Raw genomic sequence first — 19881 nt, 5'->3', positions numbered from 1 at the left:
TGGCTTTTAAGGTTTCAGAACTGGTATTATGTTAAGTTTCCTAGTTTTGTATTTTTTTATGTAGGCAGATGTTTCATATTTCTGTGAAGCCTAGGATTATTGTGGGGTCAGAGTGTTTCATGTGAAAGTTTTATAAATTATATGAAAAATACACAGGAATTCTTTAAACTTTAAACAGCAATACTGTATTGCCTTTCTGGGCGAGATTTCTTTGCATGCTTTGTCTCCATTATACTTTATTTAAGAAAGTGCCAAAAAGTATTATGATTTCCCCTTTATTGGTGTGGGAGGATGCTGAGTGTATGGGGAAAGGTTTATTAAGATGGTATGGATGCCCTTTATCTGTATGAGTACAGTGTATGATAGTTATGGGTTTTTCTCTTAGGTGTGGTTGCATTTTCTTTATACTATCTCAAAACACATTATGATTACTCAAGGTGTGATTTCACATATTTATTATTTATTTTGTTTTCATTATATTTGTCACTGTCTCCCGCATTAGTGAGGTAGTGCAAGGAAACAGACTAAAGAATGGCCCAACCCACCCACATACACATGTATATATATATACACATATACATACCTATAGATCTCAAGTTTTTATCGAGGATGTAAGGCATGTGTACGTGTAGGAAGAGAGGAAAGTGATTGGTTCTCAGTGAATGTAGGTTTGCGGAAGGGGTGTGTGATGTCTCCATGGTTGTTTAATTTGTTTATGGATGGGGTTGTTAGGGAGGTGAATGCAAGAGTTTTGGAAAGAGGGGCAAAAATGAAGTCTGTTGGGGATGAGAGAGCTTGGGAAGTGAGTCAGTTGTTGCTTGCTGATGATACAGCGCTGGTGGCTGATTCATGTGAGAAACTGCAGAAGCTGGTGACTGAGTTTGGTAAAGTGTGTGAAAGAAGAAAGTTAAGAGTAAATGTGAATAAGAGCAAGGTTATTAGGTACAGTAGGGTTGAGGGTTAAGTCAATTGGGAGGTAAGTTTGAATGGAGAAAAACTGGAGGAAGTAAAGTGTTTTAGATATCTGGGAGTGGATCTGGCAGCGGATGGAACCATGGAAGCGGAAGTGAATCATAGGGTGGGGGAGGGGGCGAAAATCCTGGGAGCCTTGAAGAATGTGTGGAAGTCAAGAACATTGTCTCGGAAAGCAAAAATGGGTATGTTTGAAGGAATAGTGGTTCCAACAATGTTGTATGGTTGCGAGGCGTGGGCTATGGATAGAGTTGTGTGCAGGAGGGTGGATGTGCTGGAAATGAGATGTTTGAGGACAATGTGTGGTGTGAGGTGGTTTGATCGAGTAAGTAATGTAAGGGTAAGAGAGATATGTGGAAATAAAAAGAGCATGGTTGAGAGAGCAGAAGAGGGTGTTTTGAAATGGTTTGGGCACATGGAGAGAATGAGTGAGGAAAGATTGACCAAGAGGATATATGTGTCGGAGGTGGAGGGAACGAGGAGAAGTGGGAGACCAAATTGGAGGTGGAAAGATGGAGTGAAAAAGATTTTGAGTGATCGGGGCCGGAACATGCAGGAGGGTGAAAGGCGGGCAAGGAATAGAGTGAATTGGATCGATGTGGTATACCAGGGTTGACGGGTTGTCAGTGGATTGAATCAGGGCATGTGAAGCGTCTGGAGTAAACCATGGAAAGTTGTGTAGGGCCTGGATGTGGAAAGGGAGCTGTGGTTTCGGGCATTATTGCATGACAGCTAGAGACTGAGTGTGAACGAATGAGGCCTTTGTTGTCTTTTCCTAGCGCTACCCCGCACACATGAGGGGGGAGGGGGATGGTTTTCCATGTGTGGCGATGGGAATGAATAAAGGCAGACAGTGTGAATTGTGTGCGTGGGTATATATGTATGTGTCTGTGTGTGTAATATATATGTGTACATTGAGATGTATAGGCATGTATATTTGCGTGTGTGGACGTGTGTGTATATACATGTGTATGGGGGTGGGTTGGGCCATTTCTTTCGTCTGTTTCCTTGCGCTACCTCGCAAACGCGGGAGACAGCGACAAAGCAAAATAATAAAAAATAATAATACATCTCAACGTTTACATATATATACACACTCAGACATATACATATATACACATGTACTTGATTCATACTGTCTGCCCTTATTCATTCCCATCGCCACCCCACCACACATGAAATAACAACCCCCTCCTCCCGCATGTGCACGAGGTAGCGTTAGGAAAAGAAAACAAAGGCCACATTCATTCACACTCAGTCTCTAGCTGTCATGTATAGTGCACCAAAATCACAGCTCCCTTTCCACATCCAGGCTCCACAAACCTTTCCATAGTTTACCTCAGACACATCACATGCCTTGGTTCAATCCATTGACAGCATGTCCACCCCGGTATACCACATCGTTCCAATTCACTCTATTCCTTGCATGCCTTTCACCCTCCTGCATATTCAGGCATACCTTAATTCCTTTTTGCATATGCATTTTTACATTTTTGTTTATGTTATTGACACAGTCAGCTTTACTTCCATGGGTAAATGAACAGAGAATCTGATTTTAAACCTGAAATATCAACACCAATGACAGAATTTATAATAAAACTAATTTGTATAATAGATAGTGCTGACATAAGGCTTGCCTCTCGGATATATATACACCTGAGTCTTGTGAGTGAATGAGATTAGTTATATTTTTCCTGCTGTGGTGGTATGTTACTATTTACATCTACTAATAATTGGTGGAAGCCGATGTCTAATGAGATTTTATCATAAGTGTGAAGCTTTGATTCATCAAGTGATGGGTGCAGTGCTATAATTTCATAAAACAAAGGGAAGCAGTTTAAGGGATAAGGTATTGGTTGTAGTTTGAACATCATTCAGATTGAAGGATGAGTTCCTGTTTAGGGCTAATTTTTTTAGTAATGTTTCATGAGTATATTTAGTGATCTCTGAGAAAGAGGATGTTGCTTTTGATTTGAAGTTCTTATGTAGGGTTAGGGTAGCGTGGGAAGTGTGGGTTTCTTGTTGTTAGCCAGAGTTGGCTACTTTTGTTTATTTTTTCATTAACTGTTTCCTGTTTAGTTGTTAGGTTATTGATAGTGTTTAGAGTTTAGATGTGTTGTATGGTCGCTGTTGACAGTGAGTGGTTTTGTCTGAAAGTGTTGGGCTATATTTATATTGTTTTTTGTGTCCTTGTGGTATGTTTCTAACGCATTTTACATAATGAACATGACAGTAATTTTTATTATATTTTTTTTTTTTTTTTTATTATACTTTGTCGCTGTCTCCCGCGTTTGCGAGGTAGCGCAAGGAAACAGACGAAAGAAATGGCCCAACCCCCCCCCATACACATGTATATACATACGTCCACACACGCAAATATACATACCTACACAGCTTTCCATGGTTTACCCCAGACGCTTCACATGCCCTGATTCAATCCACTGACAGCACGTCTACCCCGGTATACCACATCGCTCCAATTCACTCTATTCCTTGCCCTCCTTTCACCCTCCTGCATGTTCAGGCCCCGATCACACAAAATCTTTTTCACTCCATCCTTCCACCTCCAATTTGGTCATCCTCTTCTCCTCGTTCCCTCCACCTCCGACACATATATCCTCTTGGTCAATCTTTCCTCACTCATTCTCTCCATGTGCCCAAACCACTTCAAAACACCCTCTTCTGCTCTCTCAACCACGCTCTTTTTATTTCCACACATCTCTCTTACCCTTACGTTACTCACTCGATCAAACCGCCTCACACCACACATTGTCCTCAAACATCTCATTTCCAGCACATCCATCCTCCTGCGCACAACTTTATCCATAGCCCATGCCTCGCAACCATACAACATTGTTGGAACCACTATTCCTTCAAACATACCCATTTTTGCTTTCCGAGATAATGTTCTCGACTTCCACACATTCTTCAAGGCCCCCAGAATTTTTGCCCCCTCCCCCACCCTATGATCCACTTCCGCTTCCATGGTTCCATCCGCTGCCAGATCCACTCCCAGATATCTAAAACACTTCACTTCCTCCAGTTTTTCTCCATTCAAACTCACCTCCCAATTGACTTGACCCTCAACCCTACTGTACCTAATAACCTTGCTCTTATTCACATTTACTCTTAACTTTCTTCTTCCACACACTTTACCAAACTCAGTCACCAGCTTCTGCAGTTTCTCACATGAATCAGCCACCAGCGCTGTATCATCAGCGAACAACAACTGACTCACTTCCCAAGCTCTCTCATCCCCAACAGACTTCATACTTGCCCCTCTTTCCAAAACTCTTGCATTTACCTCCCTAACAACCCCATCCATAAACAAATTAAACAACCATGGAGACATCACACACCCCTGCCGCAAACCTACATTCACTGAGAACCAATCACTTTCCTCTCTTCCTACACGTACACATGCCTTACATCCTCGATAAAAACTTTTCACTGCTTCTAACAACTTTCCTCCCACGCCATATATTCTTAATACCTTCCACAGAGCATCTCTATCAACTCTATCATATGCCTTCTCCAGATCCATAAATGCCACATACAAATCCATTTGCTTTTCTAAGTATTTCTCACATACATTCTTCAAAGCAAACACCTGATCCACACATCCTCTACCACTTCTGAAACCACACTGCTCTTCCCCAATCTGATGCTCTGTACATGCCTTCACCCTCTCAATCAATACCCTCCCATATAATTTACCAGGAATACTCAACAAACTTATACCTCTGTAATTTGAGCACTCACTCTTATCCCCTTTGCCTTTGTACAATGGCACTATGCACGCATTCCGCCAATCCTCAGGCACCTCACCATGAGTCATACATACATTAACCTTACCAACCAGTCAACAATACAGTCACCCCCTTTTTTAATAAATTCCACTGCAATACCATCCAAACCTGCTGCCTTGCCGGCTTTCATCTTCCGCAAAGCTTTCACTACCTCTTCTCTGTTTACCAAATCATTTTCCCTAACCCTCTCACTTTGCACACCACCTCGACCAAAACACCCTATATCTGCCACTCTGTCATCAAACACATTCAACAAACCTTCAAAATACTCACTCCATCTCCTTGTTATCACCTCCCCATTTGCGCCCTTCACTGAAGTTCCCATTTGCTCCCTTGTCTTACGCACTTTATTTACCTCCTTCCAGAACATCTTTTTATTCTCCCTAAAATTTAATGATACTCTCTCACCCCAACTCTCATTTGCCCTTTTTTTCACCTCTTGCACCTTTCTCTTGACCTCCTGTCTCTTTCTTTTATACATCTCCCACTCAATTGCATTTTTTCCCTGCAAAAATCGTCCAAATGCCTCTCTCTTCTCTTTCACTAATACTCTTACTTCATCCCACCACTCACTACCCTTTCTAATCAACCCACCTCCCACTCTTCTCATGCCACAAGCATCTTTTGCGCAATCCATCACTGATTCCCTAAATACATCCCATTCCTCCCCCACTCCCCTTACTTCCATTGTAATTTTTAGCAGGCACTTAGATTACTTGGTGTAAATAAAAGTTGGTGACAGCTTGGTCACTTTTCTGTTGAAAATGAATTGTTGTTTGGTGGGAATACTTGAAATGAAAAAAGGTGTGTCCAAAAGTTTTAAGTGGTTGAGGAGTTGGGGGGGTCAATGAAAATGTTTTCCTTATGTGCCATTTGACTTGCATGCGAAGGGAGGTTGTTGTGAATGTGCTGAGAGAGGTAGCTATTGGAATGTTTGCTTTCTCAATGGAAGCAAGTTTAAAATTTTTTTATGGTTTTAGGGAAAGAGGAAATGACATGTGGGAAAGAAGTGGTTTGGGTAAGGGGGCTTGGAAAAGAGGCCTCTCAGGGATACCAAGAGGTTGTGTGATGAATGGCATAAGATGAGAGTTTATGGAACATGAGTGGGAGAAGAATTGAAGGTATTTAGGAAAGCAGTACTTACATGTTTGACTGTACCATTATTCATAACATAGAACACCACCACTCAGTTTAGTCTGCTTGAAACCATTCTGTGTTTGTTTTTTCATTTGCAAGCTCTTCTTTAACAAAGTGTGATTCACTGAAAGTTTTAATTTTTCAGCTTCTTCAGATCTTAGCAGTAAGACGGTCACAGTTAGCCTCGACGGGAAAAACAGAGATTCCTATCCCTCAGACGCCACCACCACACCCAGGATATGCACCAAATGCTGCCTTCCATGCCATCAAGAGACATGCTCTTGAAGTTATCAATCAGAGAGATGCGGTGGTAAGTAACCTGTAGTAGTGTCACTGTATGATAGCTCTTTAATCATTGGTTATGATTTTGTAAGGATTTGCCTCAGCTACATTTCCTGAAGGGATCAAAATGCAAATTTTGCATGAAATAACCAAAAGTACGGTTTTATTGTTGATTTGCCAAGTGAGGGCCATTTAGGGTTGTTAGTCATGTGTATTACAGCATTTGATAAAACAGGAAGATGTAGAAATAATATTTCTATCTTTGTGATAATTTTCTGATTGTGCACTTATTTCACTAATAGTCAAAGTTTTGGAGGTTGATAACATATTTACATTCAGAAATTATTTTACCTTTCATACAGACATTCATGGTGTGGGAGTTTGGTTGGCAAGTGTAGGAAGGTTGTTTGAGGGCTTGTTTCATAATACTGAACTCACAACTGATTTCATAAACTTGCATATTTCATCCATAGGTACATCATTGAAAATTAATAAAACGAATGTAAGGAGATATATTATTTTGCACCTTTTACACTTATTCGATCAAGGCTGGTGATTGTGAGAGGATTATGGAATAGAGAGAGATAGATCTTTTAATGCAGCCTCATATGATGTACTTTCATTCTTTGGACATGAAAAAGAACACTCATTTGATAGATACAGTATATATGATAGTCAGGCAAGCATGAGGCATTATGGGTCACTCACTTTGATTAGACTTTTATTGGCTTTCTTTATCATTAAAACAATACTTAACAATTATTTTTATAAAATGAACCAGTCAGTCCACCACATCCCAACTTGCAACAAGTATTTCCCACACAAGGAATGAGATGATGGAGAGGCAGCCAGGATAGTGTAGGTGTGCATGCAATTGGAATGCAGCAGCAGTAATCGTCGATACTCAAAGCTGCAATGAACTTGTGAATGTTAATCAGATTTAGTTCGTCTCAAATTGATTTTATGATTAGTGTCTTCATTTTATCAATAAAACACCAAAATAAGATCTGCAGAGCTGTTATTGTTACTGAAGGAAGCCATTCTATAGCACTTGCTCTTGTAACAATTGGCACTTTCAGGAATGCATCATCATAGGCACCATGTTACGAAAACCACTTTTATTGGATTTTTTTGTTTACAGACTTTACTGAAGACCAGATCTCATACATTATAAGAGATCTTTAGATATTTAACTTTTTGAGATTTTGTAGTTCTTTACCTGTGTTAAAAAAAATCCTTCAGTATGTGTTAAAAAAAAATCCTTCAGTACCCAAGGTTTAAAGGAGGAAATTAGCTGGAGTTACGTAATTTCTTCCACAAGCATGTGGGCATTGGATAGGCATCCCACCTCTCCATGTAACCCCTCTAAAATCACTAATTTGCTTATCTTTTCTTCATATTTCTCATGTTTTTCTTTTCAGTTATCTCTCCTTTAGATATGTATTGTGAGTGTTCAACCTCATAACTTAGGTCTTATAACAATCTATTTATTTTCTTAAGGGTTTCTTTTTACATATGATCTTCATGACATCCATGGACTTAGAAACACTTGGTTCCTGCTTATTGTTGCAGTTGCATTCCTGGATGTCACAATGGAAGAATAAATAATGCATTACGTTTTGCTGTTGGATTCAGTGGGTTAATGGAGGTTACATTCTTGAGGAAGGTCTTGCAGCCTAATTTTCACTTAAAAATGAGAATAGAATGTCAAGAAACATACTAAGCATATTGGGACAGATTTATCCAAGTAATTAAACAAAAAAAAGATGGCCAAGTGAGGATTTTCCCCTCTTAGGCTTAGTCTTCTGTTCTTAATGCTATCTTTCTAACACAGGAAATGGTTAATGTATGGAAAAAGAATAAACGGTTAATGTATGGAAAAAGAATAAATATTTATTTATTTTGTTTATTAAACATAATCACTGTTTCCTGCATCAGCGAGGTAGCGCCAGGAAACAGAATAGTGGCCCAGCCACTCATATACACGTATATATATACATAAACGTACATATTCCTTTCACATACTTTTTCAAACTCAGTCACCAACTTCTGCAGTTTCTCGCTCAAATCAGCCACCAGAGCTGTGTCATCGGTGAACAACAACTGACTCACTTCCCACGCCCTCTCATCCCCAACAGACTGCATACAACCCCTCTCTCCAAAACTCTTGCATTTACATCCCTAACCACCCCATCCATAAACAGATTAAACAACCATGGGAAGATCACACACCCCTGCCACAGACCAACATTCACGGGGAGCCAGTCACTCTTCTCTCTTCCTACTCGCACGCATGCCTAACATCCTTGATTAAAAACTTTTCACTGCTTCTAGCAGCATACATCCCACACCAAATACTCTTAAGACTTTCCACAAAGCATCTCTATGAACTTAATCATATATCTTCTCCAGATCCATAAATGCCATAGAAATCCATCTTTTTTAAGTGTTTTTCATACATTCTTCAAAGCAAACACCTGATCCACACATCCTTGACCACTTCGGAAACCACACTACTCCTCCCTGCTCTGATGCTCTGTACCTGCCTTCACCCTCTCAATCAGTACCCTCCCATGCAATTTTCCAGGAATACTCAGCAAACTTATGCCTCTGTAGTTTGAACACTCGCCGTTATTTCCTTTGTCCTTGTACAGTGGTACTATATATGCATTCTGCCAATCCTCAGGCACTTCTCCATGATCCATGCATACCTTGAATATCCTTACCAACCAATCAACAACACAGTCACCCCCTTTTTTAATAAATTCAACTGCAGTACCATCCAAATCTGCCTGCTTGTCAGATTTCATCTTCCACAGGGCTTTCACCACCTCTTCTTCCTTCACCAAACCACTCTCCCTGACACACTCACTTCGCACACCACCCTAGCCAAAATGCCCTGCATCTGGCACTCTTTATCATTCATCAAACACTTTCAACAAACCTTCATTAATCTCGCTTCATATCCTCTCTCTCTCTCTCTCTCTCTCTCTCTCTCTCTCTCTCTCTTCTCTCTCTCTCTCTCTCTCTCTCTCTCTCTCTCTCTCTCTCTCTCTCTCTCTCTCTTCTCTCTCTCTCTCTCTTCTCTCTCTCTCTCTCTCTCTCTCTCTCTCTCTCTCTCTCTCTCTCTCTCTCTCTCTCTCTCTCTCTCTCTCTCTCTCTCTCTCTCTCTCTCTCTCTCTCTCTCTCTCTCTCTCTCTCTCTCTCTCTCCTCTCTCTCTCTCTCTCTCTCTCTCTCTCTCTCTCTCTCTCTCTCTCTCTCTCTCTCTCTCTCTCTCTCTCTCTCTCTCTCTCTCTCTCTCTCTCTCTCTCTCTCTCTCTCTCTCTTCTCTCTCTCTCTCTCTCTCTCTCTCTCTCTCTCTCTCTCTCTCTCTCTCTCTCTCTCTTCTCTCTCTCTCTCTTCTCTCTCTCTCTCTCTCTCTTCTCTCTTCTCTCTCTCTTCTCTCTCTCTCTCTCTCTTCTCTCTCTTCTCTCTCTCTCTCTCTTCTCTCTCTCTCTCTCTTCTCTCTCTCTCTCTCTCTCTCTCTCTCTCTCTCTCTCTCTCTCTCTGTGTGTGTGTGTGTGTGTGTGGTGCACGCAAGAGCTTGCGTGCACACACAGGAGAGTTCTTTAAGGTTTTAATTGCACTGCTTGTGTTAATGCGAGTGAAAGGTTGGTGGACGGATGTCTCTGGATGGATTTCTCTCAACTTTCACTAAGAGATGTGGTTGATTTGTGGCTAATCTGTAAATAGTGTCTCATGATATGTTTGTGCGTTCTTTAGGTTTTCATTGGAATGGGTCGGGAATACTTTGTGAGTGGGGACTAGATTGACGCAATAAGCATGGACTTTCCTTTAGAGTGCCCAAGATTTGTTGCTATGGGTCTTGTGATTTACTGTGTTGATTAAAGAATGCCAGTTTTCAGTTTGTCTTTCAGTGATTAGTGTAGTGATGGTGTAATGTAAAATTTTCATTTGTTCTCTAATTTCTATTGATGGTGAGTAGTTGTGTCTGAGCTGGTTTCTTTGCTTTATGAGGTGTTTAACTAGAGAGGAAAAATTGGATTATGATACTTTCTGTGCTTTTTGCTAGCTTGTTTGGAGATGCTGATGAAGGGTGAGATTGCATGATCTTGGGAAGAGAAATAATTTGCACTGAAGTTTCAGAGCATCATTTCCATGTATTATGTGAAAGCTGGCCAGTCTGCCTTCCTGTAGTTGCTGTAATCATTTAAACTGAAGTTTAGGAGCTTTGTTTGCACATACTGTGTGAGGCATGCCAGTCTGCCTTCCTGTAGTTTGTGAAATCATTTATTCTTAAGTTTTGTAGCTTTGTTTCCATATACTGTGTGATATACTGTTTCCATATACTGTGTAATGGTAAGTTTTCTAGGATGATTTTGTTGATTGGGTAGGCTAGATGGATTGTTATCACAATGGCCAAGTGGTTAGAGGATAGTTCTTGTTTATAGCATGCTCCTTGCATGTAGTGCTGGTGAGCAGAATGTAATGTCTGGAAAGGTTGGCTGCTGGAAGTGGTGAGTTGGGAGTCTGGTTGTTTGGTTGGATTGGCTGAGGAAATTGATGGAAAGTAGTTTGTTTTTTAATTAGTTCTCTTCAGGGATCAAGGGTGTGTATGTTGAAGAAAGTGGAATGGTGGGCATTAGAATCATGTGTTGGGCATGCTGATGAGGTTTTGCAGTTTGGGAGTGTATGGGTGGGGATATGTAGATGTTATGTTGTAGTTGGCACTGTGAAGCTTAATTTTTATGGATTGTATTTCTAGGGTGGTGCTGTTGTATGTGGGCTGCTGAACAGTTATATGAAAATATACAAATGACAGTACGTATCCTTACTGCAGAGGGGAGGGTGGTTGAGGCCCGACTGATCACTGAGGGTCCCCCAGAGGGTGGAACCAGATCAGCAATATCCTGGAAAGATTCTCTTGAATTCGTGAGCATTCATATCTTTTCACACAGTCACAAAGTCTATTCTTCTGTGCTTGTTTTGTAATATTTTTCCCCACATGGTGCATAACTTATGATTGTTTTTTCCTAGTTCCACTGCTGCTACTGTGTTGTGGATCTGGAGAGTCCAAACTATTATGTGAAGTACCCAGCATGGGAATCCAAACATTTTCCTGAAAACTACTAAAATGGTCACATTGATGCGATATAGAGGGCTTTGTCTTTGTTTTGTTATCAGATAGGTTTTCATCATCTTCAGAGTTATATTCATGTACTTTTTCTTCAATTTCTTCATTTTTCAAGAATTTCCTCCTAACTTCACACTACACAAAGATAATTACTGAGGCATGGTGTTGACACAGTAAAGCTGGGTATAGTGGAAATTATCCCTGATTAATGGCAACACCTGATGGGAAGAGAGATTATAGCTTGATTTGATAGATTTTTTTTTCTTTTTTTTCCGCTGTCTCCCGCGTTTGCGAGGTAGCGCAAGGAAACAGACGAAAGAAATGGCCCAACCCACCCCCATACACATGTATATACATATGTCCACAGACGCAAATATACATACCTACTCAGCTTTCCATGGTTTACCCCAGACGCTTCACATGCCCTGATTCAATCCACTGACAGCACGTCAACCCCGGTATACCACATCGCTCCAATTCACTCTATTCCTTGCCCTCCTTTCACCCTCCTGCATGTTCAGGCCCCGATCACACAAAATCTTTTTCACTCCATCTTTCCACCTCCAATTTGGTCTCCCACTTCTCGTTCCCTCCACCTCCGACACATATATCCTCTTGGTCAATCTTTCCTCACTCATTCTCTCCATGTGCCCAAACCATTTCAAAACACCCTCTTCTGCTCTCTCAACCACGCTCTTTTTATTTCCACACATCTCTCTTACCCTTACGTTACTTACTCGATCAAACCACCTCACACCACACATTGTCCTCAAACATCTCATTTCCACCACATCTATCCTCCTGCGCACAACTCTATCCATAGCCCACGCCTCGCAACCGTTCAGCATTGTTGGAACCACTATTCCTTCAAACATACCCATTTTTGCTTTCCAAGATAATGTTCTCGACTTCCACACATTCTTCAAGGCTCCCAGGATTTTTGCCCCCTCCCCCACCCTATGATCCACTTCCGCTTCCATGGTTCCATCCGCTGCCAGATCCACTCCCAGGTATCTAAAACACTTTACTTCCTCCAGTTTTTCTCCATTCAAACTTACCTCCCAATTGACTTGACCCTCAACCCTACTGTACCTAATTACCTTGCTCTTATTCGCATTTACTCTTAACTTTCTTCTTTCTCACACTTTACCAAACTCAGTCACCAGCTTCTGCAGTTTCTCACATGAATCAGCCACCAGCGCTGTATCATCAGCGAACAACAACTGACTCACTTCTCAAGCTCTCTCATCCCCAACAGACTTCATACTTGCCCCTCTTGCATTCACCTCCCTAACAACCCCATCCATAAACAAATTAAACAACCGTGGAGACATCACACACCCCTGCCGCAAACCTACATTCACTGAGAACCAATCACTTTCCTCTCTTCCTACACATACACATGCCTTACATCCTCGATAAAAACTTTTCACTGCTTCTAACAACTTGCCTCCCACACCATATATTCTTAATACCTTTGATAGATAAGAAGGAAAAATGGATCTTGTCACTTTTAACAAACACTTACACAAGGGATGAAAAATTGGCTGCACTGGGGATGAAAAATTGACTGCGTATGAGATGCTGACAGTGAATGGGTTAAAGTTAAGGAGTGGGGAAGGAGAGGTCACTGCCTGTTAGAGCAAGGATGGGTATTTTTGAAGGTATAGTAGACCCAGCAGTGATTGTGGATGACAGTTAGTTTCTGAATGCATAAGAATAGAAGTTGGATCTGTTGAAAATATAATCCTTGAGGATAATATATTGTGAGAGACAGTTTGATCATCCAAAGAATAATAGTGTAAGAGAGGTGTGGCAGTAAGTAGTATGAACAGGATAGCTGATAGAATGTACTATAATAGTCTGGATATATGGACAGAATGAACAAAGAAAGATTGATAGGAGCTGTGTATCTGAAGGGTAAGGGGAGATTATAAAAGGAAGATGAAAGATGGAGTGTAAGAACCTTCAGGAAAGTGAGAGCCTTTCATGGTATAGAATGAATTTGATTATCTTGGTTTACAGAAGGCAATGTGCTGTCATTGATCTTGAACCAGAGCATGTGAAGCAGTTAAGATAAGCCATGGAGTGGTCCGTGGGGCTTAACTATGGATGTTAGGCTCTGTTTTCATTGCATGTTGCATGACAGCTGGAGACTGGATGTGTGCAAGTGAAGCCATTGTTTACCTGTTCCAGATGCTACCTTGCTGTGGTAGCAGAAGCAGTCGTTGGGGGAAAAGTGAACATTTTCTTCAGTAGTATTTTGTATTCCGTAGGGAAAGATATCATTAACTTATGACTCTTATGTTATGAGGCATAGTAGTGCAGTGTTACTAATATGCTTTCTCTCTGTCTCATCTTTGCTATCCTTTTCTTCTACTGCTTCCCCATTTTTATTTTTCTTCACACACACACACACACACACACACACACACACACACACACACACACACACACACACACACACACACTTACTTTTCAAAGCTCTTGACTATTTTTTCTTTTACATCTGTATTAATGCATGATATAGTAAGGAGAATTGAGATATCCTTATAGAAGTTTAGATATGGTTCTGTATGAAGCAACTTTAACAGTTAGGTGATAAGAGGATGGAGTGAAGGAGATTTTATGGATTTAAGGCCTGAGCATTCAGTAGGATGAGACATGCATGGGATGAAATGAAATTAATTAATAATGTATATAGAGGGCAACATAATATTATGTCAGTGGGTGAACCCAGGGCATGTGAAGCAGCTAAAGTAAACTATGGGATATTCCTTGGGACTTGGTTGTGGATGGTAGACTGGTTTCATTACATTAAACATGACAGCTAGAGAGTGTTTGTGTGCACATAAGGCTTTGGTTCCTTTGTTCCTGACGCTACCTCATTATGCAGATGAAGCAGTTAGATATAGAAAAAAAGTATACATTTAAGATTTTTTTTCTCTGCAGGAAAAGGAAGGACCTGTAACGAAAAGTATTCGCTTGACGTCTGCTTTGATCCTGAGAAACCTAGTCATATATTCTAATACAGGGAAAAAGTAAGTGTTTATTATTGTGGATTATTAGTCATTATATATATAACTCTGCCTACAAACTTTATTCAAATGAGACCAATGACTTTCTTCACATCACTCCCTTTCCATGCTCTATATGCTATCTTTCTATATTTCTGATCCCTGTTCCCTTTGGGAATTCCCTCGAAGAGGGTTGCTGCAGCAGAAGAGTCTCCATAACTGGTAAATTTCAGTGTACCATATGCTTCCATTGCATTTAATCCCCAGTCATCCTCAAGCATCATTATTGTAGATATCCTGAGCTTTAATAAATTTTTACTATCAATCCATCTCTGTCATCTACCTTTTCCCATGTACCCTATGCTGTACTACTATATATCATGTTAACCATCCTATAATCTGCTATTTGTTTGTTCATCTTATCTTGTTCTTCTTTCATCCCTGAACTATTTTAATGATTTCTTCCCAGCACATTGCCAATAACCCCCCTTTATTTTAAATTGTCGGTTTTATATTTCCATATGTGCTATACTCTCTCTCTCTCTCTCTCTCTCTCTCTCTCTCTCTCTCTCTCTCTCTCTCTCTCTCTCTCTCTCTCTCTCTCTCTCTCTCTCTCTCTCTCTCTCTCTCTCTCTCTCTCTCTCTCTCTCTCTCTCTCTCTCTCTCTCTCTCTCTCTCTCTCTCTCTCTCTCTCTCTCTCTCTCTCTCTCTCTCTCTCTCTCTCTCTCTCTCTCTCTCTCTCTCTCTCTCTCTCTCTCTCTCTCTCTCTCTCTCTCTCTCTCTCTCTCTCTCTCTCTCTCTCTCTCTCTCTCTCTCTCTCTCTCTCTCTCTCTCTCTCTCTCTCTCTCTCTCTCTCTCTCTCTCTCTCTCTCTCTCTCTCTCTCTCTCTCTCTCTCTCTCTCTCTCTCTCTCTCTCTCTCTCTCTCTCTCTCTCTCTCTCTCTCTCTCTCTCTCTCTCTCTCTCTCTCTCTCTCTCTCTCTCTCTCTCTCTCTCTCTCTCTCTCTCTCTCTCTCTCTCTCTCTCTCTCTCTCTCTCTCTCTCTCTCTCTCTCTCTCTCTCTCTCTCTCTCTCTCTCTCTCTCTCTCTCTCTCTCTCTCTCTCTCTCTCTCTCTCTCTCTCTCTCTCTCTCTCTCTCTCTCTCTCTCTCTCTCTCTCTCTCTCTCTCTCTCTCTCTCTCTCTCTCTCTCATCATACATTAGCATTAAAACAATTATCCCTTCATTCAAGCTTGTATCACACACTGTGCTTGAATTCTTTCCTTTCATCAGTGTTTTCAGTGCACCTTCAGATTTTTTCTCGTCATTGCTGTCCATATTAAACTTTACTCCCAAGCATTAAAACTCATTAGAACTTTAGGATTGTTTTAGCTCTGAGTGAAACAGAACTCAAGGGTAAAAGGGGAAGAATGATTAGGAAATGCCTTAGGAGTAAAGTCAGGGATTGGTGAGAGGACAATAGCTAAGGAAGGAGTAGTCCTACTCCTAAAGCAGGAGTTGTGGAAGTATGTGATAGAGTGTAAGAAACAAAATTCTAGATTGATATGGGTAAAAGTAAAAGTGGACATTGAGAGAGAGGTGAATATTGGTGCTTATGCTCCTGGTCATGAGAAAAAAAGGTCATGAGAGGTAAGTGATCTGGGAGCAGCTGAGTGAGTGTGTTAGTAGTTTTTGTGTAGAGACCAGTTGTTATTGATGGGGGATTTGAATGCGGTGATTAATGTGGCAGTTGAGAGTATAATTGGTGTACATGGGGTATTCAGTGTTGTGAATGGAAATAGTGAAGAGCTTTTGGAATTTTGTGATGAAAAAAGACTGGTATTTGGGAATACCTGGTTTAAAAGAGAAGTACACAAGTATACATATGTAAGCAGGATAGATGGTCATCGAGTATATTTGAATATGTATTAATTGATAGGTGTGTAAAAGCTAGACTTCTGGATGTAAATGTGCTGAGAGGGGCAGCTGGTGGGACGTCTAATCACTCTCTTGTGGAGGCAGGAGTGAAGATTTGCAAATGTTTTCAAGATAGAGAGAATGGTGAAAGTAAGTGAGCTTGGGAAAGAGACTTATATGAAGAAATGCTTGGAGAGATTGATTGTAGAATGACATAAGGTGAGAGCAAATGAAGTGAGGGGAGTGGGTGAGGAATGGGATGTATCTATATGTGGCATGAGAAGGATGGGAAGTGGGCAGATTAGAAAGGGTACAGAGTGGTGGGATGAAGAAGCAAAGTTACTAGTGAAAGAGAGAAGAGAGGCATTTGGACAGTACTTACAAGGAAGGAGTATGAATGACCAAGAGATGTATGAGAGAAAGCGGGAGGAGGTCAGTAGGAAGATGCAAAGGTTGAAAAGGAGGACAAATGAAAGCAGGGGTGAGAGTGTCATTAAACTTTAGGGAGAATAAAAAGATGTTTTGGAAGTAGATAATGAATGTGCAAGTACAAATGGAACCTGGAAAATTGGTGAAGAGGGCAAGTGGGTAAGGGATATCAGGTATTGGAGTGAGAAGATAGCGTGAGTATTTTGAAGGATTGTTGAATAAGTTTGATGATAGAGTGGCAGATGTAGGATGGTTTGGTCAGGATGGTGTCTGAAGCAAGAGAGTCAGGGAGGGTGGTTTGTTAGAGAGAGAATAGGAGGTAAAATCTTTGCAGAAGATATAATCCGTCCAGGCGGTTGGAGTGGATGGTATTATAGTTGAATTTATCATGAAAGAGGGTGAATTGCTGTTGATTGGTTGGCAAGGATATTCAGTGTATCTGTGGATCACGGAGAAGTGCCTGAAGATTGGTGGAATGCATGTATTGTGCCATTGTACAAAGGCAAAGGGGATAGAGGTGAGTGTTCAAATTACTTAGGCATAAGTTAGTAGTTGAGTATACCTGAAAAAATTTATGGAAGGGTATTGATTGACAGGAAGAAAGCATGTATAGAGCATCAGATTGGGGAGGAGCAGTATTTGCAGTGTTTACTGTGAAGAATGTATGTGAGAAATACCTAGAAAAACAGATGGATTTGTATGTGACATTTATGGATGTGGAGAAGGCATATGATAGGGTTGATAGAGATGTTTTTGTGAGGATAATAAGAATATATGGTGTGAGAGGTAAGCTGCTTGAAGTAGAAAGTTTTTGTCAAGTGTGTATGGCATTTGTACAAGTAAGAAGAGAGGAGAGTGATTGGTTCCCATGTGAGAGGTAAGCTGCTTGAAGTAGAAAGTTTTTATCAAGTGTGTATGGCATTTGTACAAGTAAGAAGAGAGGAGAGTGATTGGTTCCCAGTGAAGATCAGTTTGTGGCAAGGGTGTGTGATGTCACCATGGTTTTTAATCTGTTTATGGATGTGGTGGTTAGGAAGGTAAATACAAGAGTTTTAGAGAACGGGGCAAATTTGCAGTCTTTTGGGGGTGCAAGGGCCAGGGAAGTGAGTCAGTTGTTGTTCATCAATGATACAGCCAGGGTTGAAGAACAAATTAGTTGAAATATAAGTTTGAATGGAGAAGGATTGGAGGAAGTGAAGTGTTTTAGATATCTGGTAGTGGATGGAACCTTGGAAGCGGATGCGAGTCACAGGGTGGGGGAGGGAGCAAAGGTTCTGGGAGTGATGAAGAATATGTGGAAAGAGAGAATGTTATCTCAGAGAGCAAAAATTGATATGTTAGAAGGAATAGTAGTTCCGACAATATTATATAGATGTGAGTCATGGGCTATAGATAGAGTTTTACAGAGGAGGGTGGATGTGATGGAAATGAAATGTTTGAGGACAATATGTGGTGTGAGGTGGTTTGATCAAGTAAGTAATGAAAGGGTAAGAGAAAAGTGTGGTAATAAAAAGAGTGTGGTTGAGAGAGCAGAAAAGGGTGTGTTGAAATGGTTCGGACATATGGAGAGAATGAGTGAAGAAAGGTTGACAAAGAGGATATATGTGTCAGAGGTGGAGGGAACAAGGAGAAGCGGGAGACCAAATTAGAGGTGGAAGGAGGGAGTATAAAAGATTTTCTGGGATTAGGGCCTGAACATACAGGGGGATGAAAGGCATGCAAGGAATAGAGTGAAATGGAACAATGTGGTATACCGGGGTCAATGTACTATCAGTAGATTGAACCAGGGCATGTGAAGTGTCTGGGGTAGACTGGAAAGGTCTTAGGGGCCTGGATGTAGAAAGGGAGCTGTGGTTTATGTGCATTACACATGACAGCTAGAGACTGAGTGTGAATGAATGTGGTCTTTTTGTCTTTTCCGGGCATTACCGTACTGGAGGGGGGATGCTGTTTCATGTGTGGCAGGGTGGCGATGGAAATGGATAAAAAGTATGAATATTTACTTGTGTATATATTTATATGAGCGGGGGGCTGGAAATCCTCCCCTCTCTTTTTTTTTTTTTTTTTTTTTTTTTTTTTTTCCAAAAGAAGGAACAGAGAAGAGGTCCAGGTGAGGATATTCCCTCAAAGGCCCAGTCCTCTGTTCTTAACGCTACCTCGCTATTGCGGGAAATAGCGAATAGTATGAAAAAAAAAAAAGAATAAATATGTATGTATATGTGTGTGTATGGGTGTTTATGTATATGTATGTTGTATGAGGGGTCAGGCCATTCTTCATCTGTTTCCTCGCATTACCTTACTGACGTGGGAAACGGATCAAGTTTTTTGTATATATTTTATTATACTTTGTCGCTGTCGCCCGCGTTAGCAAGTTAGCGCAACAGACGAAAGAATGGCCCAACCCACCCACATACACGTGTATATACATACATGTCCACACACACAAATATACATACCTATACATCTCAACGTATACATATATATACACACACAGACATATACACATGTACATAATTCATACTGTCTGCCCTTATTCACTCCCATCACCACCCTGCCACACATGAAATGAAAACCCCCTTCACCCTCATGTGCGCAAGGTAGCATTAGGAAAAGACAACAAAGGCCACATTTGATCACACTCAGTCTCTAGCTGTCATGTAATAATGCACTGCAGCCACAGCTCCCTTTCCACATCCAGGCCCCACATAACTTTCTGTGGTTTACCCTAGACGCTTCACATGCCCTGGTTCAATCCATTGACAGCACGTCGACCTCGGTATACCACATCGTTCCAATTCACTCTATTCCTTGCATGCCTTTCACCCTCCTGCATGTTCAGGCCCTGATCACTCAAAATCTTATTCACTCCATCTTTCCACCTCCAAATTGGTCTCCCACTTCTCCTTGTTCCCTCCACCTGTAACACATATATCCTCTTGGTCAATCTTTCCTCACTCATTCTCTCCATATGACCAAACCATTTCAAAACACCCTCTTCTGCTCTCTCAACCACACTCTTTTTATTACCATACATCTCTCTTGCCCTATTATTACTTACTCGATCAAACTACCTCACACCACATATTGTCCTCAGACATCTCATTTCCAGCACATCCACCCTCCCCCGCACAACTCTATCCATAGCCCACGCCTCGCAACCATATAACATTGTTGGAACCACTATTCCTTCAAACATACCCATTTTTG

The 19881-nt window shown here is 41.0% G+C and overlaps 1 protein-coding gene across 4 annotated transcripts in view; it reads left to right on the top strand.

Annotated features, from left to right (window-relative positions):
• The window catches only part of Bap170 (Brahma associated protein 170kD), a 284703-nt gene that overhangs the window by 255762 nt on the left and 9060 nt on the right, over window positions 1-19881 (top strand). For all 4 annotated transcript variants that reach the window (XM_071662586.1, XM_071662584.1, XM_071662583.1 and 1 more), the window contains 2 exons: window positions 6064-6228; window positions 14288-14376. In XM_071662586.1, coding sequence (XP_071518687.1) covers window positions 6064-6228; window positions 14288-14376 — 254 coding nt within the window. The remainder of the gene's footprint in view (window positions 1-6063; window positions 6229-14287; window positions 14377-19881) is intronic.

This window comes from Panulirus ornatus, chromosome 6 (assembly GCF_036320965.1).
Source record: "Panulirus ornatus isolate Po-2019 chromosome 6, ASM3632096v1, whole genome shotgun sequence".
NCBI classification, from domain to species: domain Eukaryota; kingdom Metazoa; phylum Arthropoda; class Malacostraca; order Decapoda; family Palinuridae; genus Panulirus; species Panulirus ornatus.
Note: the sequence above shows the minus strand (reverse complement) of the source record. Positions and strands in the feature narration are given on the sequence as shown.